Below are 20,381 nucleotides of genomic sequence, written 5' to 3' on the forward strand. Positions count from 1 at the left end.
AGACATACACAACTGGAAAGGCCGCAGAAATACTTCACAAAGAGGATTACTGGTCTCAAGCAGATGCCCTACGCAGACCATCTAAAAAAACTCCAGCTTTATTCCGTTGCATATCGCCTCCTCAGAGGTGATCTCTGCCTAACATACAAAGCTATGTCAAACCCAGAGCTGTTGGACATGCTCCACTTAAAGAAATCCCAATCCCTCCGAGCTACACACTCTAGGGACCTAAACCTTGTCACCACAATAAACACAACATGCCTAAGGGGTAGATTCTTGTCCCAGAGACTTCCCATACTCCGGAATAAACTACCTATCTATATCACACAAAGCTCCTCATTAGCACTCTTCAAGAAAAATCTTGATGATTGGATGGGAAATGGGAAATTCACTCCGGGGATCACTTCTATGGCTCTGCTCGACAGTGGCACAGGAAAATAATTTTCTTGGGTGGCAAAAGCCAGAGTACCTTTTTGGCTGGGCTTGTATAGGCCCTGGGGCCGATAGCCTAGTACCTACCTATGAACCTACTTGGTAGCCAAAGATGTCCTCCCACTGATCCTTTGTAACATGCCTTTATAATCTCTCTTTCCAGTCTTTTTCAACCTCTTCTGATGAAATCTTATGTCTATCATGCAATAGCTTATAAGCTCTAGTAATTATCCTTTTTAAATCGTCCAGCAGAGCTCATCTTTCACTTAGCACTCGCATACTCTTTTCACTGTGTACACTCTTATCAGTCCTTGGTAAGAAAGTCAGTCTATAACTTGCAGTCCAAACTTCTACTTGGCTTCCTCCCACTCTATCACCATTCCCTACCTAGTTATTTGCCTCCAATGCCTTAGTAATTTTCTCTAGTAAATTCCAACCTCCTTTTCCCTATTTTTTATTACCCTACTTGTGGTCATCCCCATCAATTCCCTTGTTGGCTTATGTTTCTACACTACTTTCTGCTGCCTTAAAAATATTACGTACGGTTGTTTTTCTCCTTAAGGGTCTGCTTCCAAAATCCTACACTCTCCTTATTTGATTTGATTTTCTTACACTCTGCTTCCCTCTGGCTCACAATTGTTCTATTAATGTTGTCAGATGTTTGCCCCCCTTCCATACAACCACACTGATATTATCAGTGCTGGCAATAGCTCTTTGCCATTCTTTTAGCTAACATACACTTCATAATCATGTTTTACCATTGAAATGAGTGTATATGAAGCTGGGTCGAAAAGGTCTAACTTCTTGGGCAATACAGTCAATGTAGGTTTTCTCCAAGATGTTATTCCCCCTTTTTAAAACATTGTTTAACAAAACTTTACAGAACTTTATCATTATCTTTTCTCCTAATTTCCTCACTTCCACAGGAATAATATCTGTTATGGAGGCTAATCTGTCAACTGATCATACATCACTGTTTTTATCTCATCTTTACATCTTGGTTATTAATAGTTAAGCCTCACCTTCCTCTAACATTGGCATAATTACAGTTTCCATAAATATTTCAAATTGTGCCTTTACTTGGTTCTCACATTCCTCTACTTTCTAAAAATGTTCCTAAAATTTCTCAAGTATCTGTAATACCGCTATAGGAACTCCGTTTACTTTTCCTGATTTAGGCTCCCCAAGTATAGTAACACCACTTTCTACTTTCTGTTTAAGTCATTGTGCTAAAAGTTTTTCTCCTCTGGACCTATAAAAAGGTCCTTAATAGCAACCTTTCTAAACTCAGATATTATCTAAAGACTTCATTATTTTCCCTTTAGCACCTGCAATTTCATTATCTTTTGTTCTTAAGATTCCCCATATTCTGCAATACTTCAATGTTTGTCAGGTCATCTAAATACCCACTACTACTTTCTAACATCTCTCTCATACTTCTACCATGTTTTTGAATTTCAGAAAGAATAGATAATGTGTGGGATAAAATTAATATTTTTTTCTTCACTGGACTATTCCTGTCAACTCTCCAGATTTCTGACTCATATTGGTCATTCACAAAATTTCATAAAATGTGTGGTTTCCTGGCAATTTATTACGTAATGAAATCTCCAAATGATATTCATTTGGCTTTCAGACTCCATATCCTTCAGAAAATGCATACCAACACAAACTATTATTCTAACAGCTTTCTATGTTTATTAAAACAATATTTAAAATTTGTCCCTCATTTAGGCCTTAAACACCCCATTACATTTTGCTTTGTCCAGATATCTTGCACTTGAGGATGACAAGTATGTATTAAACTTTTGAATCATTTCTAATTTTTTTAATTCCTCTTTAACAGACAAGTTGGAAAGCTCCAGTGCCTCATTTTTACTTCACTGCCCTGAATCCTTATCTTAGTTTTTATTGATGCTTTCAATTAGAAACATGTTCCTGTGAAACAAAATTGGCTGTCCAGTCTGGTTCAATTGTACATTCAGGAATTATATCCAAATTCTGCAAGAGTTCCTGCAACTGAATTAAAGTCTTCCATTCCAAACATTCTTATGTGATTCTTTACAAAACTACATTCTTGTTAATTTTTTTCTTCTTGCTGAAAGCTATTTTATCTATCCCAAAATTCTCTTAAGCTCGATGCTAGCAGTTCTAGGTGTTATACAGATACAAGTCAGTATCATATCATTCAATAAACCTTGTACACACAAATTTACCATTGTCTTTTTCTCAATACTATCACTATCAGTGCTCTTCTGCCAGTCAGTATTACTCCTCTTTTTTGCCCCTGATATTCTGATTGACTATCCTGAAATCCTTTGTCAAATTCACATGTTCATTTCTATCCAAATGTGTCTCCTTAAACAGTATTATTTGCACCCAACACGTCTTGATATAACTCAATATTCTGCTCATCTATACTTCTAAGGCCATTTGTACTCTGATAGCTGGCAGAACTTAAGGTTGTGAGCTCTTTGGTACAGAGTTTGATTCCCTCAATCCTTGTTTGCCTACTGTGTGACCTTGAGGAAATCATTTAACCAGACATTGCTCCCGGGTTGCCCCGGAAAAGGGACTGTGTCTCCAGGGGACACAAGTGGTTAACAATTGACCATAATGATAAAAAGCTATTACTCACATTTATTATACACAACATTTTTAATAGTTTTTGCTGTTAGCTTACATGCACAAACTATCTGGCAAACTGATCTCTTACGTAGTTACATGTTATAGAACTCCATTCTAACCCATGTCATATTTTAAAACATTTTACTTCAATTAAAATACTGAGAACAAAAAGAATTTCAGAATACCACAATTACAAGTACACAAAATTATGCACATTTTCAAAAAAAAAATGTTTACTCTGTAGATAGGAGCAGATGCCCCAAAACAATGGCTGCACCCACATACACTGCCTAATCTAAAATCAAAGTTACCAGTGCCAAAGTACATAATATAACCTGTGTTCCCACATCTTTATTCCTCTCCAGGTCTGAAAAACACCTTGCGTGCTTTCAGTAAGCATTAACTTTTAACCTTGCAAAATAATTCACTGGCTACCTTAAAGTAAGTCATCTAAAAAGTAGTGGTAAGGCTGCTGTAGAGGCAACTATCTTTACAACATATTCACTTCCCACAGTTTCAAACTTTGTTCACTAAACTGCTTTCCGATGTACCTTTACTTGTTAATTGCACTACATCTTATACATTTCCCTCAGCAGTGTTGTCCTCTTATGATTAATTGCTTGACTTGCAGAATGCTAGCCTCAAAGTAAGAGCAGATGGTAAACAGAAACACCAGCTAGTAAGTGTGTGAAAAACTTCAAATATTTCATTCTGAATGCTCTGTTCAGACTTCTCATGATTAATTGCTTATATCTGTACATTTAATTTCTCCTACTAAAAGTATGTGCTAATGAAAAAAAAAATCAGCTAATGCACTGCAAACGCAAGAACCAACATCTTATGCCTTTATTGTATTGTCTTATTTTTCAAGACAGTTTGCATAAACAAAAAGTTGACTATGGTTTAAAACAAAGTCAATATTGTAGATATCCACCTCTGTTAAGAACATGAGGAAATTATCTTAATTTTTATCTATATGATGAATACACTTCTACATCTCCCACCCCATGGCTCAAGATCACATTAAATTAAATCTAACTTACTTCTTTCCAGGCTTTCTTACCTTGTTATGGTATAAAGCCTAGATATATTACAAGAAAAAGTGCACACTTTTATAGCAAACATTTACAGTAGTAATAGACAAGACTCTAAAACCTCACTTTTAAAATACCCAACTGCATTCTATACAAAAATGCTTTACAATACAACATGCAATTTACATAATTACATTTTTATACAGATGTTAATAAAAAACAATGACACTGTTGTAAAGTTATTGAGTTTATTCAGTGTCACTTAAACAATAATGACAGTGGGATACAAACTTTAAAGTTCACCCACCAGTTTAACACAGTCAACAAAACTGCAGGCTCTCTCAGCCACTTTGGGCAAAGCCACATATATCTAATCCTCTATCTAATGGTACTACTGATGTTTTAAAGTCTTCCATTTACTCATGGATTTCACAGTGTTGCTTGTCATCTTGCTGAAAACCTCCAGCTCCCAACACTAATGTATAGTTCAAGTCCAAAGTACTCCTGAGTGTTTGCTTTCTTCTGTCTCCCAAGCATTTTCCCTTCGAACACTGCAAAAAGATTCTCTGGCAAAGCCTTTCTATGAGCTTTACCATTAGAAGAATGAGAAGCATAGTCCTCTTCTGTCTGATGAGTCACCACTTGTTGGGACAAACTTTTGTATTTCCCCCTTAGCATCCTCTGCATCAAAAAACAAAAAAATTTACTTTCATCATACAGGAAAAAATATTCTGAAGACAGCTGGATATAGCAGCTTGAAGCTCACAACTGCCTCTTTTTCCACAAAAATTCTGCTGTTTCCACCTATTAATAATTTACCCTTCTGCCACAATTTTGTCAGGATCAACTCTTTCTGCTACCATGATTGCATCGTTACTAATACAGGCCTTGGCTGCTTTCTCATGGCCAGGATTAGGGCACATACGCAATGTGCCCTTTCAGTAAACAGGTCTTGCTGTGGAATACCAGTTCAATTACTTACCCGTGCTTTAATAAAATTAATACACTGTTCCTTCCCGTTTCTCTGATACAGCAGAAAACCTTAGATTTTCTCTGCTACAGCAGAAAATCTTAGATTTTCTCTGCATGCTTGGCCAAATAACTCTGCCAGTTTTTGAAACAGCTCTTTATAAGCAGCGTCATACTCATCAAGCCTTTTCTTCATTTCACCCTCTGATTTTAGCATTTTATTAGTTTATCTAAATAGCTGTTTAAAGCTTCTTTGATTTTTTCCATCCTTTTGTTATTTGAGTTGATCTACCCACTTATTCAATGTTTCACTTAATTTAATCAGCTCTGAGCACATTTGACTTATTTTTTCCTCTAAATTACTGGAAAGCATCTCTTTTGCCAAAAGCTGGAGCTTGAACTGCTTTGTGCATAATAACTTCCCAATTCTTCCCAATCAGTGTTTTCTCTTCACCTTTTCTAGTCGAGTTTCTTTCAGGCCTTTCAAGTTTCTTTTTTGCTGGCATCCAGGCAGTGTACTTACTAGCCAGTAATTGAATTTTACTAAAAACAGACAGAATTCTGGCCCTTATTTTCTTTTTTCAAACCAGGCCTCATTCTGAATGGGATGCTAACCCACTAGTATATGTAATATATACTCAGATTAAAGTGGCACACACAGCAATCTACTGACCAATCATTTATTTAGGATGTGGGAGGAAACAAGTGTACCTGGTGAAAATCTGTACAGACACAAGAAGATGTGCAGATGTTTTTAGAGAAAGCACACCACTGAAGAGCTAAATAGCAGAACCAAGTGCAAGCAACAACATAGTCATATGACCAAGTCCACAGTTGCTTCTCTTGTTCTATATCCTACTGCATCAATTACACTTGTTAGGAAGGGAGGATCCCAGCCTCCTCCAAAATGATCTAGGGTTTGAGGGTTAGGATTTTATGCCAAGACCACCTAGTAGAACAGGTCAATTTAAGACATAAATGGCCTGAATAACTTCAGCCCCAAATAAACCTTTTGGGTTACCATCATGTTACCCACCTTCCCTGCATATATGAAGGAAGAAGATGCACCCTTTTAAAGTCCAAGATGCCCATCTCCACAACATAATCAAGTGTGTCCAGGATGCATATTCATTTGTCAACAGCAGCCAGTCATTAGCTGTTCCAGACCCTTCTATTCAGAATCACCAGAGCTACCATGAACTCAAATCAGCTTTCCTCCCATATCATAAAGTAATCCCCCATCCAGCTCCTAACAGAGTCCAATATGTATGTGAATTCCTACATCTCTACTACCATGTCATACATTAATACTCACTTCATTGATCCCACTCAGTCACATATGCACACCAACAAAAAAAATATTGCACAACACAAACCTCTAAACTACATTAAAATAATTAATTTGTTTAATCCTTACAAATACACTAAAAAAAGCAGCCCCCCCCCACTCCCCTTTAATGTGTGCCATCCCCAAACTCACCCCAGCCCCTAACCACAACTCAGGATTTTACCATATGAAATATCCTTTCCGTGACACAATCATCATTAAAAATATGTCTGAATTTAGTGGTGGGGTTTTGGTTAATGGGTCACAAAAGGTATGTTAAATTGTTAATCGCTATGTAATCCAATGTAACTACTGTCTGCTTATTTTAACTGTGGAGCTTTTCTCCCCGGGCCTCCGCTGAAAATGGACCTACGTCCAGTCAGACACTCCCGGTCAACAAATGTAAATAAATAAATTAAATAAGTTTCCTTTTGCAATCTTTTTTTTTAAGATTTGGTGGCTATTTCAGTATGTTGATTTTCTAAATACAAGCACTTATTGCCAATTTCAATAAGTCGACATATACTGTTATATATATGCGTGTGCATGGGTGTAAGCTATACTTCAGCGGTGAAATATGCTGAATGATGCCAATTTTACTCTTATTCCAAAAGAAACAATATAAATTGCATGTTCCATGCCCTGCTTTCTTAGAACAAATATAGAAAAAAAAAATCACGTAAGGCAATAACTCATACAGCAAAAAGTGACATGACCAGCACAGAATTATAACAACTTTACTTACCTAAACATTGCTTGTACTGTCATTTGATATTCAATATGAGACAATTCGGAGCATGGTCCATGATGACTTCTATCCCACTTATGAATGAAGTTCTTGTATTAAAGAAAAAAAAAAAACATTTATAAGGATCTGTTCTCAACAGAAAAACTTCTTGATCTTATCACATAGTAACAATCTGACAAAAATTTATTCTTGAAATGACATTAGATGTTTTGGGGAAACTGAGTTAGCTGGTCTGTAAAGAACATCCTGTGACCAAGTACAGGTCTGTTGGAAAAAAATCATACAATTCATTGCATCTTTACTTTGATTATACTATGTGTAAGCAATATCCTGCCAACTTTATACATGTAACCAATGTAAAATTCCCCTCTTTTGCAATTCTTTCTAAGTGGCATTCTTAGTAAGAATATCTAACCAGGCAAAAATGAAGGAGGACTACACATGCAGAAAACGAAACAATGGACTACATTAATTATGTCTACATATTTACTCTCTATCTTCTGCTGCTATTCATTCTGTAGCCTTTTATATTATGAATACTCCATTAAGAGTAGTGCTTCTAAAGCAAGTTTTTTTCAATACGTTTCGTCAGCAAAAGCGGTAGACTTCACATCTCATCTTTCAGCAATATCACTTGTAAGAAATACTAGTATGATCTGTACAAGAAATATCCAAATTAGTGTTACTAAGTTAGTGAAACTAATGGAGCCAATTATGAAACCCATTGAGTATTAAGGATGATATGAACTTTCAGAGCACGTAGGTAGAGGAAACATATTTTGTATTGGTTTGCAAGTAGCAACAAATGTAACATGTTGCTTCCATAGAGGAAATGCTCTAGAGTTGCTTGTACAAACACATGAACGCTATGTCTGTTCTGCCAACAAAGAACAGGTTGTTGGATGAGTATTAGTAAACATATATACACAGTGTTCAAAAAATATTAAAGAAAGCAAGGCCAAGACCTGTACCATTTTCTTTGTTACAATCTGTGTGTGGCTGAATGCTGCATTCATTTAGCCGTGCAAATTATAACACCAAGTGGCAATGTTGTTACAGTCCTAAGAAGGGTGGGGCTGATAAGAATCAGGCTCCAGATGTCAGCCTGCAGGAGGCACTAAAAAGTAGCAAGGCGCCAATGGTTTGAGAATGTCATTGTTATTCAGACTGCAGTAAGTTGTATGAACTGCATCAAAAAGTTCAATATTTTTCCTGCAAATGTTTGTTGCATGGTTACTTTTACATACTTTACCTGATGATACGCAGTCACCTGACATGTCAAAGAACAAAGCAGAAAGTAACAATCCTATCACAGAATGTCAACATATTCCTCTTGAAACATGTTGGAAAAAAACTGACTGTGCCTGCAAACTGCTTACCTCCCCAGCCCCCATGATGTTTGTCCTGCTGTCATAGTTCAGGGCAGTTGCATGACATGATTTGCTTTTGTAACTGAAGAATTTCACTCTATGACTTAAAAAAACAATTTCATTATATGTTGACAACCTAAGCACAACTAATGTATCCGAACCACTCTTACGTTGCTGTGTCTTTCGGCTTTTCCTGGTTAGGGGTCGCCACAGTGGAACTCCGGTCCGCTAATGATTGGTAGTTGATTTTTATGTGCCGAGTTACCAGCCCTGACGCACAACCTTCAATGAAGGTACGCCCATTCACGCACGTCTCCATGCAAAACATGCTCTAGATGAGAATCGAACCGGACAGCGTCTTACTGTGAGGCGACAACGTTACTTCTTAAATATGTTTTACTTAGATTTCTGAAATGGACAACATTCTAACAGAAATTTTTTTTTCACTTTTTTTGCTATTAGAATACAGGCTGGAACCCATCAGTTTGGTTATAGTAATAGTTTTCTAAGTCACTGCTGTTAGATGGTCTGTGAAAGCATAGCAAGTGTTTATTTCTAAATGAATTACTCTGATCTGTGCTTGCTATAAACTTGTAAATGCAATGTATAGTCCAGTTACATTTTCTTAAATACAAAAGAGGTGAAAAAGCAGTTCTTTTTGTTAAGTGAACCTGCAGTCCTTAAAAAAATACACACTTCCCCCACCTCCCTCAAACTTACTAGCTGTGAAAGATGTTAATTCTGCTCATTTTTAGAGACTGACCGCTGTAACTTCAATGAGTTAATAAGGCAGATAACAGCTACCAGTAGTTTTAATTCTCTACTTGTACTGATAAAAACATCAGGAGGTTGACTCCTAGTAGAGTCATTTCTAGGTACTAGGTTGCATGCAGAGGTTTTGTATATTTTTCATGACAAAATAAATAAATAGACAACCATCCAAACAGAGTGTTTAATGAGTTTCTTAACCGGTTTCAGTTTGGCAAAGGGCACAACCAGTTGATTACGTCTGCCAAAAGACTGCTCTGTTCATGCAAAAGGTAAGGTGTTGCTAGCATCCACAGGTTTAAGATATTCATCATGGTTAGAGTACTTTGTGTAAAACACAGGTAAGATCAACAGACTGGTTTCAAACTCACTCTAGCAACCTTAGATATAAGCTTTCGGATACTGGCTAAAACTTTATCCATCTCCTTTAATAACTTTTTTTGGCAATGTCAAAATGACAAAACTAAAGCAACTTTAAGGTGTTACTGCTTAATGCTAGGAGAAAAACACAAGAAGCTGTATACCCTACAAGCTCTCTTCACTCTGGAGGATGTAAACATCGGTGCTAATACTGACCCCTTGGTTGAAAGTTGCAGAAAGTATTCTGGTAATGGAAGGCTACAGTGTCTTCCACACATTCAGAGCAAAAGCAGCACAGGTAGGAGCTACAGGTGGAGGTGTGTTGATCCACGTTACCAGCAAATACAATTCTAGATTTGTTAAATAGGATGAAGTTCATCCACAGCCAAGTATCCACAAATAAGGTTCCTTAATATATTCTGGCCATCTTCAGGTCACCCTGCATGATTCACGGAGCTCACAACTCTTACCCTAGACCAACTGGAGGTGCTCACCATCCAACCAAATACCTATTCATGGGGGACTTTAACTACCCTCTACAGACTGGGAAATGTACACTGCGTCATTTCACAGACACAATGTTTCCAAGACTTTATTAACACAAACACACTAGACCAGACAGTGTACACTTTAGATAATTAAACATATTAGACCAAGTACTCACCAACATGGGAAAGAGTTGCACCCTCCCTGTGCCAAATATTCATTGAAGTCGGACTAGAAAGGTCTCCCTCAAAATAAAAATCAACCCTGAAAACCCAACTAAACCCATAACAGAACTATTCTAAAGCAAACTACATCCTATTAAGTGACAGTTGGCAAAATTCATGGCTCTCCTAAACCCAGAGAACAGTTTTCTGCATAATTATTTACAGAAACCCTATACAGGCATAAGTAAGCCCAAATCTAACACCAGAAACAAACTCAACTGGTGGAATCCTTACCATAACATGCTATAAAAGTCATGGCTAAAATCAGAAATAGCAACTCTCGGAGACAAGAGCTCTCTGATTCAACTAAACAAGAAACTAAGAGGTCTAATAAAGTCCAACAAGGTCAGGATAGACTCTCAGGCTAAGGACAAACACAAGGCCTTTTTCGGCTATGACAGGAACCTTAAAGGTAGTAATCAGCAATGTGCAGAACTGGTAGTAAATGGCACAACCTTCACTGACCAAGGTGACAATCTACTGGCCGATAAATTTAGCTGTAGCTTCTCCTCCCCCACTACCCTATGTGAAATTCCTTCCAACATATCTCCCCAACTATCAACAGGAAGCAGGCCCTGGAAGCACTTGCTGAAGCCAAAAACACTGCTTTAATGGGCCCCAACAATACCACATGCTGCCTCCTAATATAACTTAAAACATGACCTAGCAGAACCACTTGGGTGCTCATCAACTACAGCCTCAAAACAGGTTATGTGCTAGACGAATGAAGAGCTGCAAAGGTCATCCCTCTTCATAAGAGTGGACCATCAACTGACCCCCGGAATTACGGACCCATAAGTCTGACAAGTTTAATATGCAAAGCCATGGAACAAATTATCCTGGAAATGATTAACAAGGACACTGGCAACCTAAAGACACTGGACCCATCCCAGTTTGTCCTCAAGGGAAGGTCTTGCCTCCTTAACATTATAGACCGAGAGGGTCACCACGGCTATGGATGAGGGGGAAATTATGTATACAGTCTACCCTGACCAGGTCAAGGCATTCAATACAACACCTCAAAAGCAGGTATTGTTGAAAAACTGTCATAATTAGGCAAAATCCCTACATAACTATATGGATTGCCAGCTGGCACATAGATAGGACCTAACAAGTCAGGACTGGTGAGACCACCTCCACCAAGAGACTGGTTAGCAGTGGAGTATCCCACAGTCCTTGTTTGGCCTTCTACTTTTTGAAAGTCAGGGGTAATGTCAAAAGCCTTCAGCTCACCAAATTGCAGATTCCTGTTAATCGGAAACTATCAAATTCCCCATATGACACCAACATCCTATATGAGGGTCTAACACAAATAAAGGACTGGTGTGAAAGCCATGGATTAAACGTCAACTACATCATAGTGCACTTTGGAAAAATCATCCACCCAAGCTAATTATTTCATTGATAAAACACCCCTAAGTGTTAACCCAATAATTAGGGATCTGGGAACATATGTAGACAGTAATATGTCATACAATCAACATGTAGCCAAGACACTAAGAAAATCATTCCATCTCGCCCAACTCATAAACAAGGGTATGGCATCCAGATCCAAGGAAGTCACAGCAGCCCTCTACTCAGCCCTTATCAGACCAGTTGACTACAATGCCCCCTTTTGGCATGTACTTAACCACGCACTTCCAAAAGTTGGACTGGCCACAAAGATTCCTCACCAGCTGAATACAGGGTACAAATACCCTATCCTACATAGATCATCTTACGGTCCTATTTCTGTATTCAGTCTTATTCATGTTACTGATAGGCAATCTATGCCTAGCATACAAGGCATCTTCAGATCCAGCTCTGATGGATCTCTTGCACATCCGCAAGACAAACTGCACCACAAACACTAGATTCAAGGACCTGAACTTTGCCTGTGACATACACAGAACCTGCTGGAGGGACTGATGTGTCTCAAAAAAATCCACCAGTTATGGAATAAGCTCCCCATCTAAGTAAAGCAGAATTCATCACTGACCCAATGAAACCTTGATCACTATATGGCTAATAGCAAATTCACCCTGTGATAAATGATAATTTAACAGATGTGTTAAAAATTGGATTGCTCCATCAAAGGAGGTAACTAATTATCTGATAACCACTCCAACCTTTGTGGTTTCAGACCCATCAACTTCTCCAACATGTTTTTGTCCAAAGTTAAATCTTCAAAGATGGGGGAAGACTTTCAGAAGACTGTCAAGCTCCCTTAGATAGTAGTTGTGTAGCCCTCTATATCTGTCTCTTCAGGGCTTTAGGATTCTGTTTCCTCTCCTAGAAATGGACTCCTTTTCCCATCGTACAATCCCCTGCATCACTGATCATCCTGGTCATTGACAAAGTAGAAAAAGGCTGTTTATAGATATGATTCAGACACTAAAAATTTCTATCCATGTCACCATGACTGAGAACACCAAGTGTCTTTAATTCCTTTTATAAATGGGGGGGGGCGGATTTTCACTGGCTGTTTTCTTGATGAACCAGCTGTTATTACTCTGGCATCGTTTCCACCTCCTGATTTAACATCTCCAGCACTAGTTCCTCTGACATCAGGCTTACTGTTGTCTCTTCTGTGTACTTCTCTGGCAACCTACAGGCACATTCATTTCTCCACTGACAACCTTGCAATAACCAGTCTACTCTACCCACTCCCCCTCTATTCCCAGTGTTAGCATCATGAGCACTACTGATGTCAGCAATGCCAATTTTGGCACTTCACTACCACCTTACTCATTTTCACTAGAGGGTATGGTCTTGTCACTGGTCTTGGTGGTGTTGGCTCCTCTGGGACAGACTTCTCATGTCTGCCGTTACTGGCATATCCTAGTTCCTTGCACTTTAAGGCCTATTAGTGACAATGCATTGCTCATCCCTTTTCAGAGAATATTGCTGCTCCTTTCCTTGGGACCTAGAATTAGAACTGTAGCAGAATATATGAATAATGATGAGGATCCAGCTTCTCCAGAGTATCCCAAATTTAGGGAAGTCCTCTAAATTTTGGAAGGGATGGTTGTCCCTCTGAATCTATCTTGACATATATAACCGAAAACTTTTAGTTATGTACTCACCATAACTTCAGATGTTTGGGATCCATCTCGCCTACATTCTGACTGATGGGTTCGGAGCCGATCCCTCGGCTCCGACTCGGCACGCTTATGCCAAAGAGCGAAGTCTCTTATTGGCTGAGCTTACTATATCCCAGGATGCACCACTACCATTCCCCCAGATCTAGTTTGTCCGCATACATGCACACATGCACGCACTGCTTATATAACATCGTCAGATGAAACAAGATAAAAACAGTAGAGCTCAAAACCGTTCAATCTCTTCTGATCTCCAAGGCAGGGGGAAGGAGGGTGGGTATTAGGAATGTAGGCGAGATGGATCCCAAACATCTGAAGTTATGGTGAGTACATAACTAAAAGATGTTATGTGATCCTACCTCGCCTACATTCTGACTGATGGGACAGCCCCTAGCACCTGAATCCTGGGTGGCTCACTGGAAAACACTCCTGAGTACCGTGGAACCAAATGATGCTCGCCTTTAGATGCCACATCCAATTTATAGTGGGAAATGAAAGTATGCGGGTTGGACCAAGTAGCCGCAGCACAAATCTCAGAAATAGCGAGCTTGGAATGAAATGCAATAGAGGTAGCCATAGCTCTAGTAGAGTGAGCTTTGACAGATGTTGTAAGTTGCTTATTTGAAGAGGAATAAGCCTGAGCTATGCAATCTCTAATCCATTTGGCAATAGTCGCTTTAGTGATGGTTTTACCCAGTTTATTATCTGAAAAGGACACAAACAATTGGTCTGTCTTTCGAATCTGTTGAGTCCTGTCTAGATAGAAGCGCAATTGCCTGTGAACATCCAACTTATGCAAGGTGTATTCCGCTTTGTTTGAAAATTTTGGAAAGAAAACTGGTAGTTCTAGAGATTGTTGGAGACAGAGATTAGAACAAACTTTTGGAATAAAGGATGGGTTAGGCCTAAGTGATACTCTATCCTTGTGAAAAATCAAGTACGGTGGTTTGATAGATAGGGCTTGAAGTTCTGAAACTCTTCTTGCAGAGGTAATTGCAATTAAGAAGGCAGTTTTCCAAGACAGATATTTCAACTCACATGTAGCAGCCGGTTCAAAGGGAGGAGATGTTAAGGCACTAAGTACCAAATCCAGATCCCACGGAGGCGCAGGATGAAAAACTGGGGGTCTTAAAAGCACAGCACCTTTCATGAAAGTTTTACATAATCTTCTACTCATCAAAGGTGGGTCTATGGATTCGTGAAATTTGGAGATAGCTGCTAGTTGGACCTTAATAGTAGAGACTGAAGATCCTTGATTAAACAAGGATGTTAAAAATTTCAAGACCTCTGGTATCGGGGCCGTAATAGGGTCTAAGCCTCTGAGTTGAGCCCAGATAGCAAACCTCTTCCACTTACTGTGATACAATTTCTTAGTGGTGGGTTTGTGGGCTGAAGATAAAATGTGAATAACTTCAGGGTCCAAGGTGTGATTTCTGACTAAGGTCGGAAGTGGAGGAGCCAAGCTGCTAATTTCAAAGTGTGAAGGGACTGGTGCTGTTGTCCCGACTGATGAATCAGAAGGTCCGGAGTTAGATCCAAAAACCAGGGACCGTCCAGAGCATATTTCTGTAGGTAGGGGAACCATACCTGACGAGGCCAGTACAGAGCAATTAGAATCATTGTGGACCCCAATTGGGAAGCTTTCTGGATGACTTTGGGAAGGAGTGGAACTGGAGGGAAAGCGTAAAGTAGTCCTGTTGGCCAAGGTTGGACTAGAGCATCCGTAGCTGCTTCCCCTTGACGCGGGGTCAAGGAAAAGAACCTTTTGCACTTCGTGTTTTGTGGTGTTGCAAACAGGTCGCAGCACGGAATCCCCCATCTTTTGAAAATCTGAGTTGCTACAGTTTCGTTCAGGGACCACTCGTGAGGAGAAAGAATAGTCCTGCTCAGTCTGTCTGCCAATACATTGGATTTTCCTGGAATGTGGGTCGCTACCAGGAAGCGGTTGGTAGCCACTGCCCATTCCCACACCCTCATGGCCTCTCTGCAAAGGGGGTAAGATCTGGTCCCTCCTTGTTTGTTTAGATACCAAAACACCGACATGTTGTCTGTGTGGATAGCGATAATGCCTTGAGGGAGAAAGTTGTGGAGAGCTTGTAGGGACAGAAGTACAGCCCTCATTTCCAACACATTGATATGGAGAAAGGTTTCGTTTGGAAGCCAAGAACCCTGAACTGACCTGCCCAGACAATGCCCCCCCCACCCCGTCTGGGAGGCATCCGTCGTCAAGGTGGCTACCGGAGAGGGCATAACAAAAGGTCTTCCCTGATTCAGATTGGATGGCTGAAGCCACCAGCGGAGGTCCCGCTTGCACGCTTCTGTAATCAGTATGTGATGATTGAGGGGGAGATCCTGAAAGGACCATTGTGTCGATAACAGCCACTGAAGAATTCTCATGTGCAATCTTGCCAGAGGAACTAGGAGAACCGTGGCAGACATTGAACCTAAAAGTTGCAGGACCAACCTGGCTGGGGCTTTGGATCTTAGAAGCAGGGCTCGGACTTGACCTTGTAATGTTTGTATCCTTTCGGTAGGAAGGAAGATTCGCATCAATTTTGAGTCTATCTCTGCTCCTATGTATCTTATGCGCTGAGAAGGCAGCAAGACAGACTTTGACCAGTTGAATGTAATTCCCAGGGAAACACCCAGGGAGATGGTGGCTTGTAGTTTCTCTAGTAGTAGATGCCTGGTGGTGGCAGTCAGGAGCCAGTCGTCCAGATAGGGAAACACTTGGAATCCGAGACTCCTCAGGTGAGCAGTCACTACTGCCAAACACTTGGTGAACACCCTGGGGGCTGTGGTGAAACCAAAGGGCAGAGCACAAAATTGGAAATGACTGTCTCCCAGGCTGAAGCGCAGATACCTCCTGGACGCCTGATGTATCGGTATGTGATAATAGGCGTCCTTGAGATCTATGGAGCACATCCAAACATCTTTCTCCAACAATGGGAGAATGGATTGTAAGGTGACCATCCGGAATTTGGACTTCATGACGGACTGGTTTAGTTTGCTGAGATCCAATATGGGTCTCAGGTCCCCTGTCTTTTTTGGCACTAAAAAGAACCTTGAGTAGTTTCCGGATCCGATCTGGTCTTTGGGGACCGGTTGATGACTCCTTTTTCAGCAGCTTTGAGGCTTCTACGGCTGCAATTTCCCTTTGACTGGGTGGTGGGTCCGGGATTTTTGGACGGTGGGGGTGAGTGTGTGAAGGAATGGTGTAACCTCCGGCAATAATCCGGGCACCCATCTGTCCTGAGTAATAGACTCCCAGGCTTGTAGGTGCTTGGCACAACGGCACCCGACTGGCTCCGGAGCAGCACAGCCGGGCAATCCCTCATGGAGTGTGGGAGGCTGAACAGCCACGAAAGAACTCGCGGTCTCCATTGTTGGGGGCCTCTGCCGCCTCTGGGATGGCGTCTCCCAGAATAATTTCCCGTCCTCTGCCTCTGGAAGGGGAATCTTCCTGCTGTTGGGAAAGAATTTCTGTGATTTGGAACCACATCTTCCCTCCTCTTTTAGCCTTGGGATAAGGCCGAAAGGGAGTGGAATAACGTCCCACGGCAGATAAAGTCTTTCCCTCCTGCTCACAGCGGGTAAGAGTGTCTTTTACCTTGGGTCCAAACAAAGAGGACCCATCAAAGGGAGCGTCGGCAAAGGAAGACTTGAAGGCCTCCGCGAAATGACACAAGCGGAGCCAGGCTTGTCTCCGTAGAGCCACGCCTGTGCCTGCCGCTCTGCCCGCCCCTTCGGCTGCATATGAAATGAGCCTCATGGACGAGTTAGAAATCGAGGCAAACGAGATCTGGGGGAATGGTAGTGGTGCATCCTGGGATATAGTAAGCTCAGCCAATAAGAGACTTCGCTCTTTGGCATAAGCGTGCCGAGTCGGAGCCGAGGGATCGGCTCCGAACCCATCAGTCAGAATGTAGGCGAGATAGGATCACATAACATCCTGCCATTCTACTCCACAATCCTCCATGTGTGTTCTCTCACTTGGCAGGCATCCTTCAAGAGGCCACTAAAATTGCTTGCTAAAGCCCTGACTTAGTGACCACATTTCCTAAGAAGGTGAACCATTTATTTTGTTCTTTGAGAAGGTGTGAAGTTTTATGCAGAGACTCCCAAATCACGTCTCACACTCTGTGGCTACCCTCCAGGGGGCTCTTATGGCTTACAATCTTTCCATTCTCTAGACAAGTAGTCTAGGGCTACTAACAGATTTAGGAATCTGATATCTAAATTCATCCCTCTGGTACTGCAGGTGCTTAACTGCTTGATCTAGATGTATTTTCAGTTGAACATATCAAATGAAATGTAGTATGCAAAAGAATTTGACAGATGGCCCAATGAATGAGGATAATACACCAGGCAATCTAATCTAATCATAGTAATCTTATTTAAGTCATACAGTGCAGTGAAAGAGGCTGGTAGAACAGCAGGATCTAATAATAAAGGCTGCTATTAGCTCAATTTGTCAAACGTAGTAAGGTGACCTGACAATACAGTCCTTAAAATAGCAAGGACAAACCTTTTCTGCTGTGAATGTCAAGTTTATTTTCCACAGCACGTATTCAGTTACATCCATTTGCTCACGCAATATTTCTGACAGAATACTCTGGGAAATTTTAAAAATCTGCCAAGATACTATACTCCAAAAACATATGTTCCCAGCTACCTCTTTCTTCCCAATCCCTCCTCCAATATTTGCCATCTGCCCCAGGAAAAATTCTTTGTAATCTGCTGGAGGTATAAAAATACCTATGCAAACACTTCCAAGCAAACATCCTAAATCTTCTAGACTTTGTTGCATACTTGGGAGCTATACATATGTTCTCTCATTGTTCCCTTGTAAATTGCTATTCAATCCAATCTTTTCTGACCTGTTCAGATTGATTCTTACATTTATTGTGCAATATTTTATATGCCCTACTAATTATCACTAACAGCAGCTTCTGCTCTAGATTCAACTAAAAACCATCATAGCAGATCTTTCACTTAGGATTCCCCTACCTCTTTCTTGTTGTCTGTACTCTGAAATAAATCCTTGGTAAGAAGCCAAATCACTAACCTGTCATGCAAATGTCTTGTTGGACTCATCCCATTCTATTACCATATCCCCCTCTAGTTACTTGTTCCCAATAACATGGTTCTGTTGCCAGTGATATCTAACAAATTCCAGGCCCCACTTGCAGTCATCCCGATCACCATCATCTCCTTTCTACATTCTTATGTTGGTTTTAGTTCTTAGAATACTTTCTTCAACTTTATGAATACAATATTATGTATGGCTGTTATTCTCCTAAATCTGCATCCAAAATCCCACTCTCCTTATTTGTTGAATTTACCCCTACTTCATCATTATTCCTTTCAACTTTGAATTACAACTTTCTGCTTGTGTTATGTACATGAGCCTTAGTTGTGCAGGTCTAAAATATCCCTTCAAATCAGATACTCAAACCACCTTACTATTTTGGAAGAATCAACTTAATCCATATTATCCCTTGCTCTCTTCCCATCCCAGATAAATTCCTTCAACCCTTAACTATTGTTCACAACTTTTCTTCTAGTTGAGAAACATATGACTGACCCGTATATAATACTAAAGAAACTAAAACGTACAACTGTGTCAAGTTTCTCAGTTTTTTATGACATTCAATTTACTCATTTCCCACATATCCTCAGCTGCCATAATACAATCCTTTTTAATCTGTACTCAAATAATTCATATTGTCGTGTCCCCATAAATATGGGTATTGCTAAAACAATTCATGTATGGATACAAAACTTATGGCTATAGACTGTTGTATCTTCATAAATTTTATATCCTGAAAAGACCTGAAACAGTCTCAAAAAAGTTCCACAGCACTAAGATGTTCTCCTCTGGATTTATCAGGTACAAAATAATATTTAAAACTAAAGCCAACCTTTCTTGATTACCATACAAATTATATCCATGAATTTCTGAATCGCCTATTTAATTTGCCTATGGCTCTAAATATAAACCAAATAAAGGGGAAGGAGAACACCCCTGCCTGGTTACTCTGTTTAGACAACTTATCAGAAGGAACCACCCCATTTTAATTATTTCCTCCAATCCTTCATATACTCTCTTAATTAACCTTTTTATTGCATCAGTGAATGCACATTCTTCCATTGCCCTACTCAAAATTCCATCTTGTGCGGTTGAATGCTTTCTCTGCCTCAAGACTCAGCAACAGTAGCGCCATTTTCTTACATTCTGCCTCCCTTTGAATCATTGTTACATAAATGTTGTGAAATGTTTGCTTCCCTCAACAAAATCAAAACAATCTGCATCAATAAATTTTGGCAACACATCTGCCATTTTATTTAGATACTATAGAAAAACTTTATAGCCATGGTTTAAAATTGAAATGGGTCTGTATAAAGCAGGGTCTTTAGCATGTTTAGGAATTACAGCCACCATAGCTTTCTTCCAAGATGTTCCCCTCTTTGAAATATGGAGAGAATGGGACTTTCGATGCATATCTTTAAGAATAACAGCCATACAGATAACATTCATAAAGTAAGAGAAAGTAATCTAAGAAATAAGCTAACATCAGAATGGAAATTCTGCCAATAGGGATAACTGCAATTAGGGTTACAGAGAATAGTCAAGAAAGCGCTGGAATTTACTGTAGAAAACTGGCAAAGAAATCAAGGTATTGGGAGCAAATAACTACAGTGAGAATGTTAAAGAATAACTAAAAGATGAGCGATGCACCACACCATAAAACATATCTCAACGATTTATTTAGAGCGGTATCTTAACAAGACAAAAAACAACAAACAACGGATTAGCGCTTTCAGCTATCAAAGCCTTCTTCAGATCCACATCAAAAACCACATCTCAATCTAATATAAAGCATATAGCAGCCAATGACAAAAAAAATTTAAACAAGCTGCTTTGCTCTAACCAATACAAGTGCTTAAATTT

General features: G+C 39.9%; 1 protein-coding gene across 1 annotated transcript in view; it reads right to left on the reverse strand.

The window, feature by feature from the left end:
- TPCN2 (two pore segment channel 2) overlaps nucleotides 1-20,381 on the reverse strand; it is a 1,483,468-nt gene that overhangs the window by 36,919 nt on the left and 1,426,168 nt on the right. The window contains exon 24 of the mRNA XM_044082617.1: nucleotides 7,136-7,227. Coding sequence (XP_043938552.1) covers nucleotides 7,136-7,227 — 92 coding nt within the window. The remainder of the gene's footprint in view (nucleotides 1-7,135; nucleotides 7,228-20,381) is intronic.

Source organism: Protopterus annectens, chromosome 9.part0 (assembly GCF_019279795.1).
Source record: "Protopterus annectens isolate FY-2018-M chromosome 9.part0, PAN1.0, whole genome shotgun sequence".
Lineage (NCBI taxonomy): Eukaryota > Metazoa > Chordata > Ceratodontiformes > Protopteridae > Protopterus > Protopterus annectens.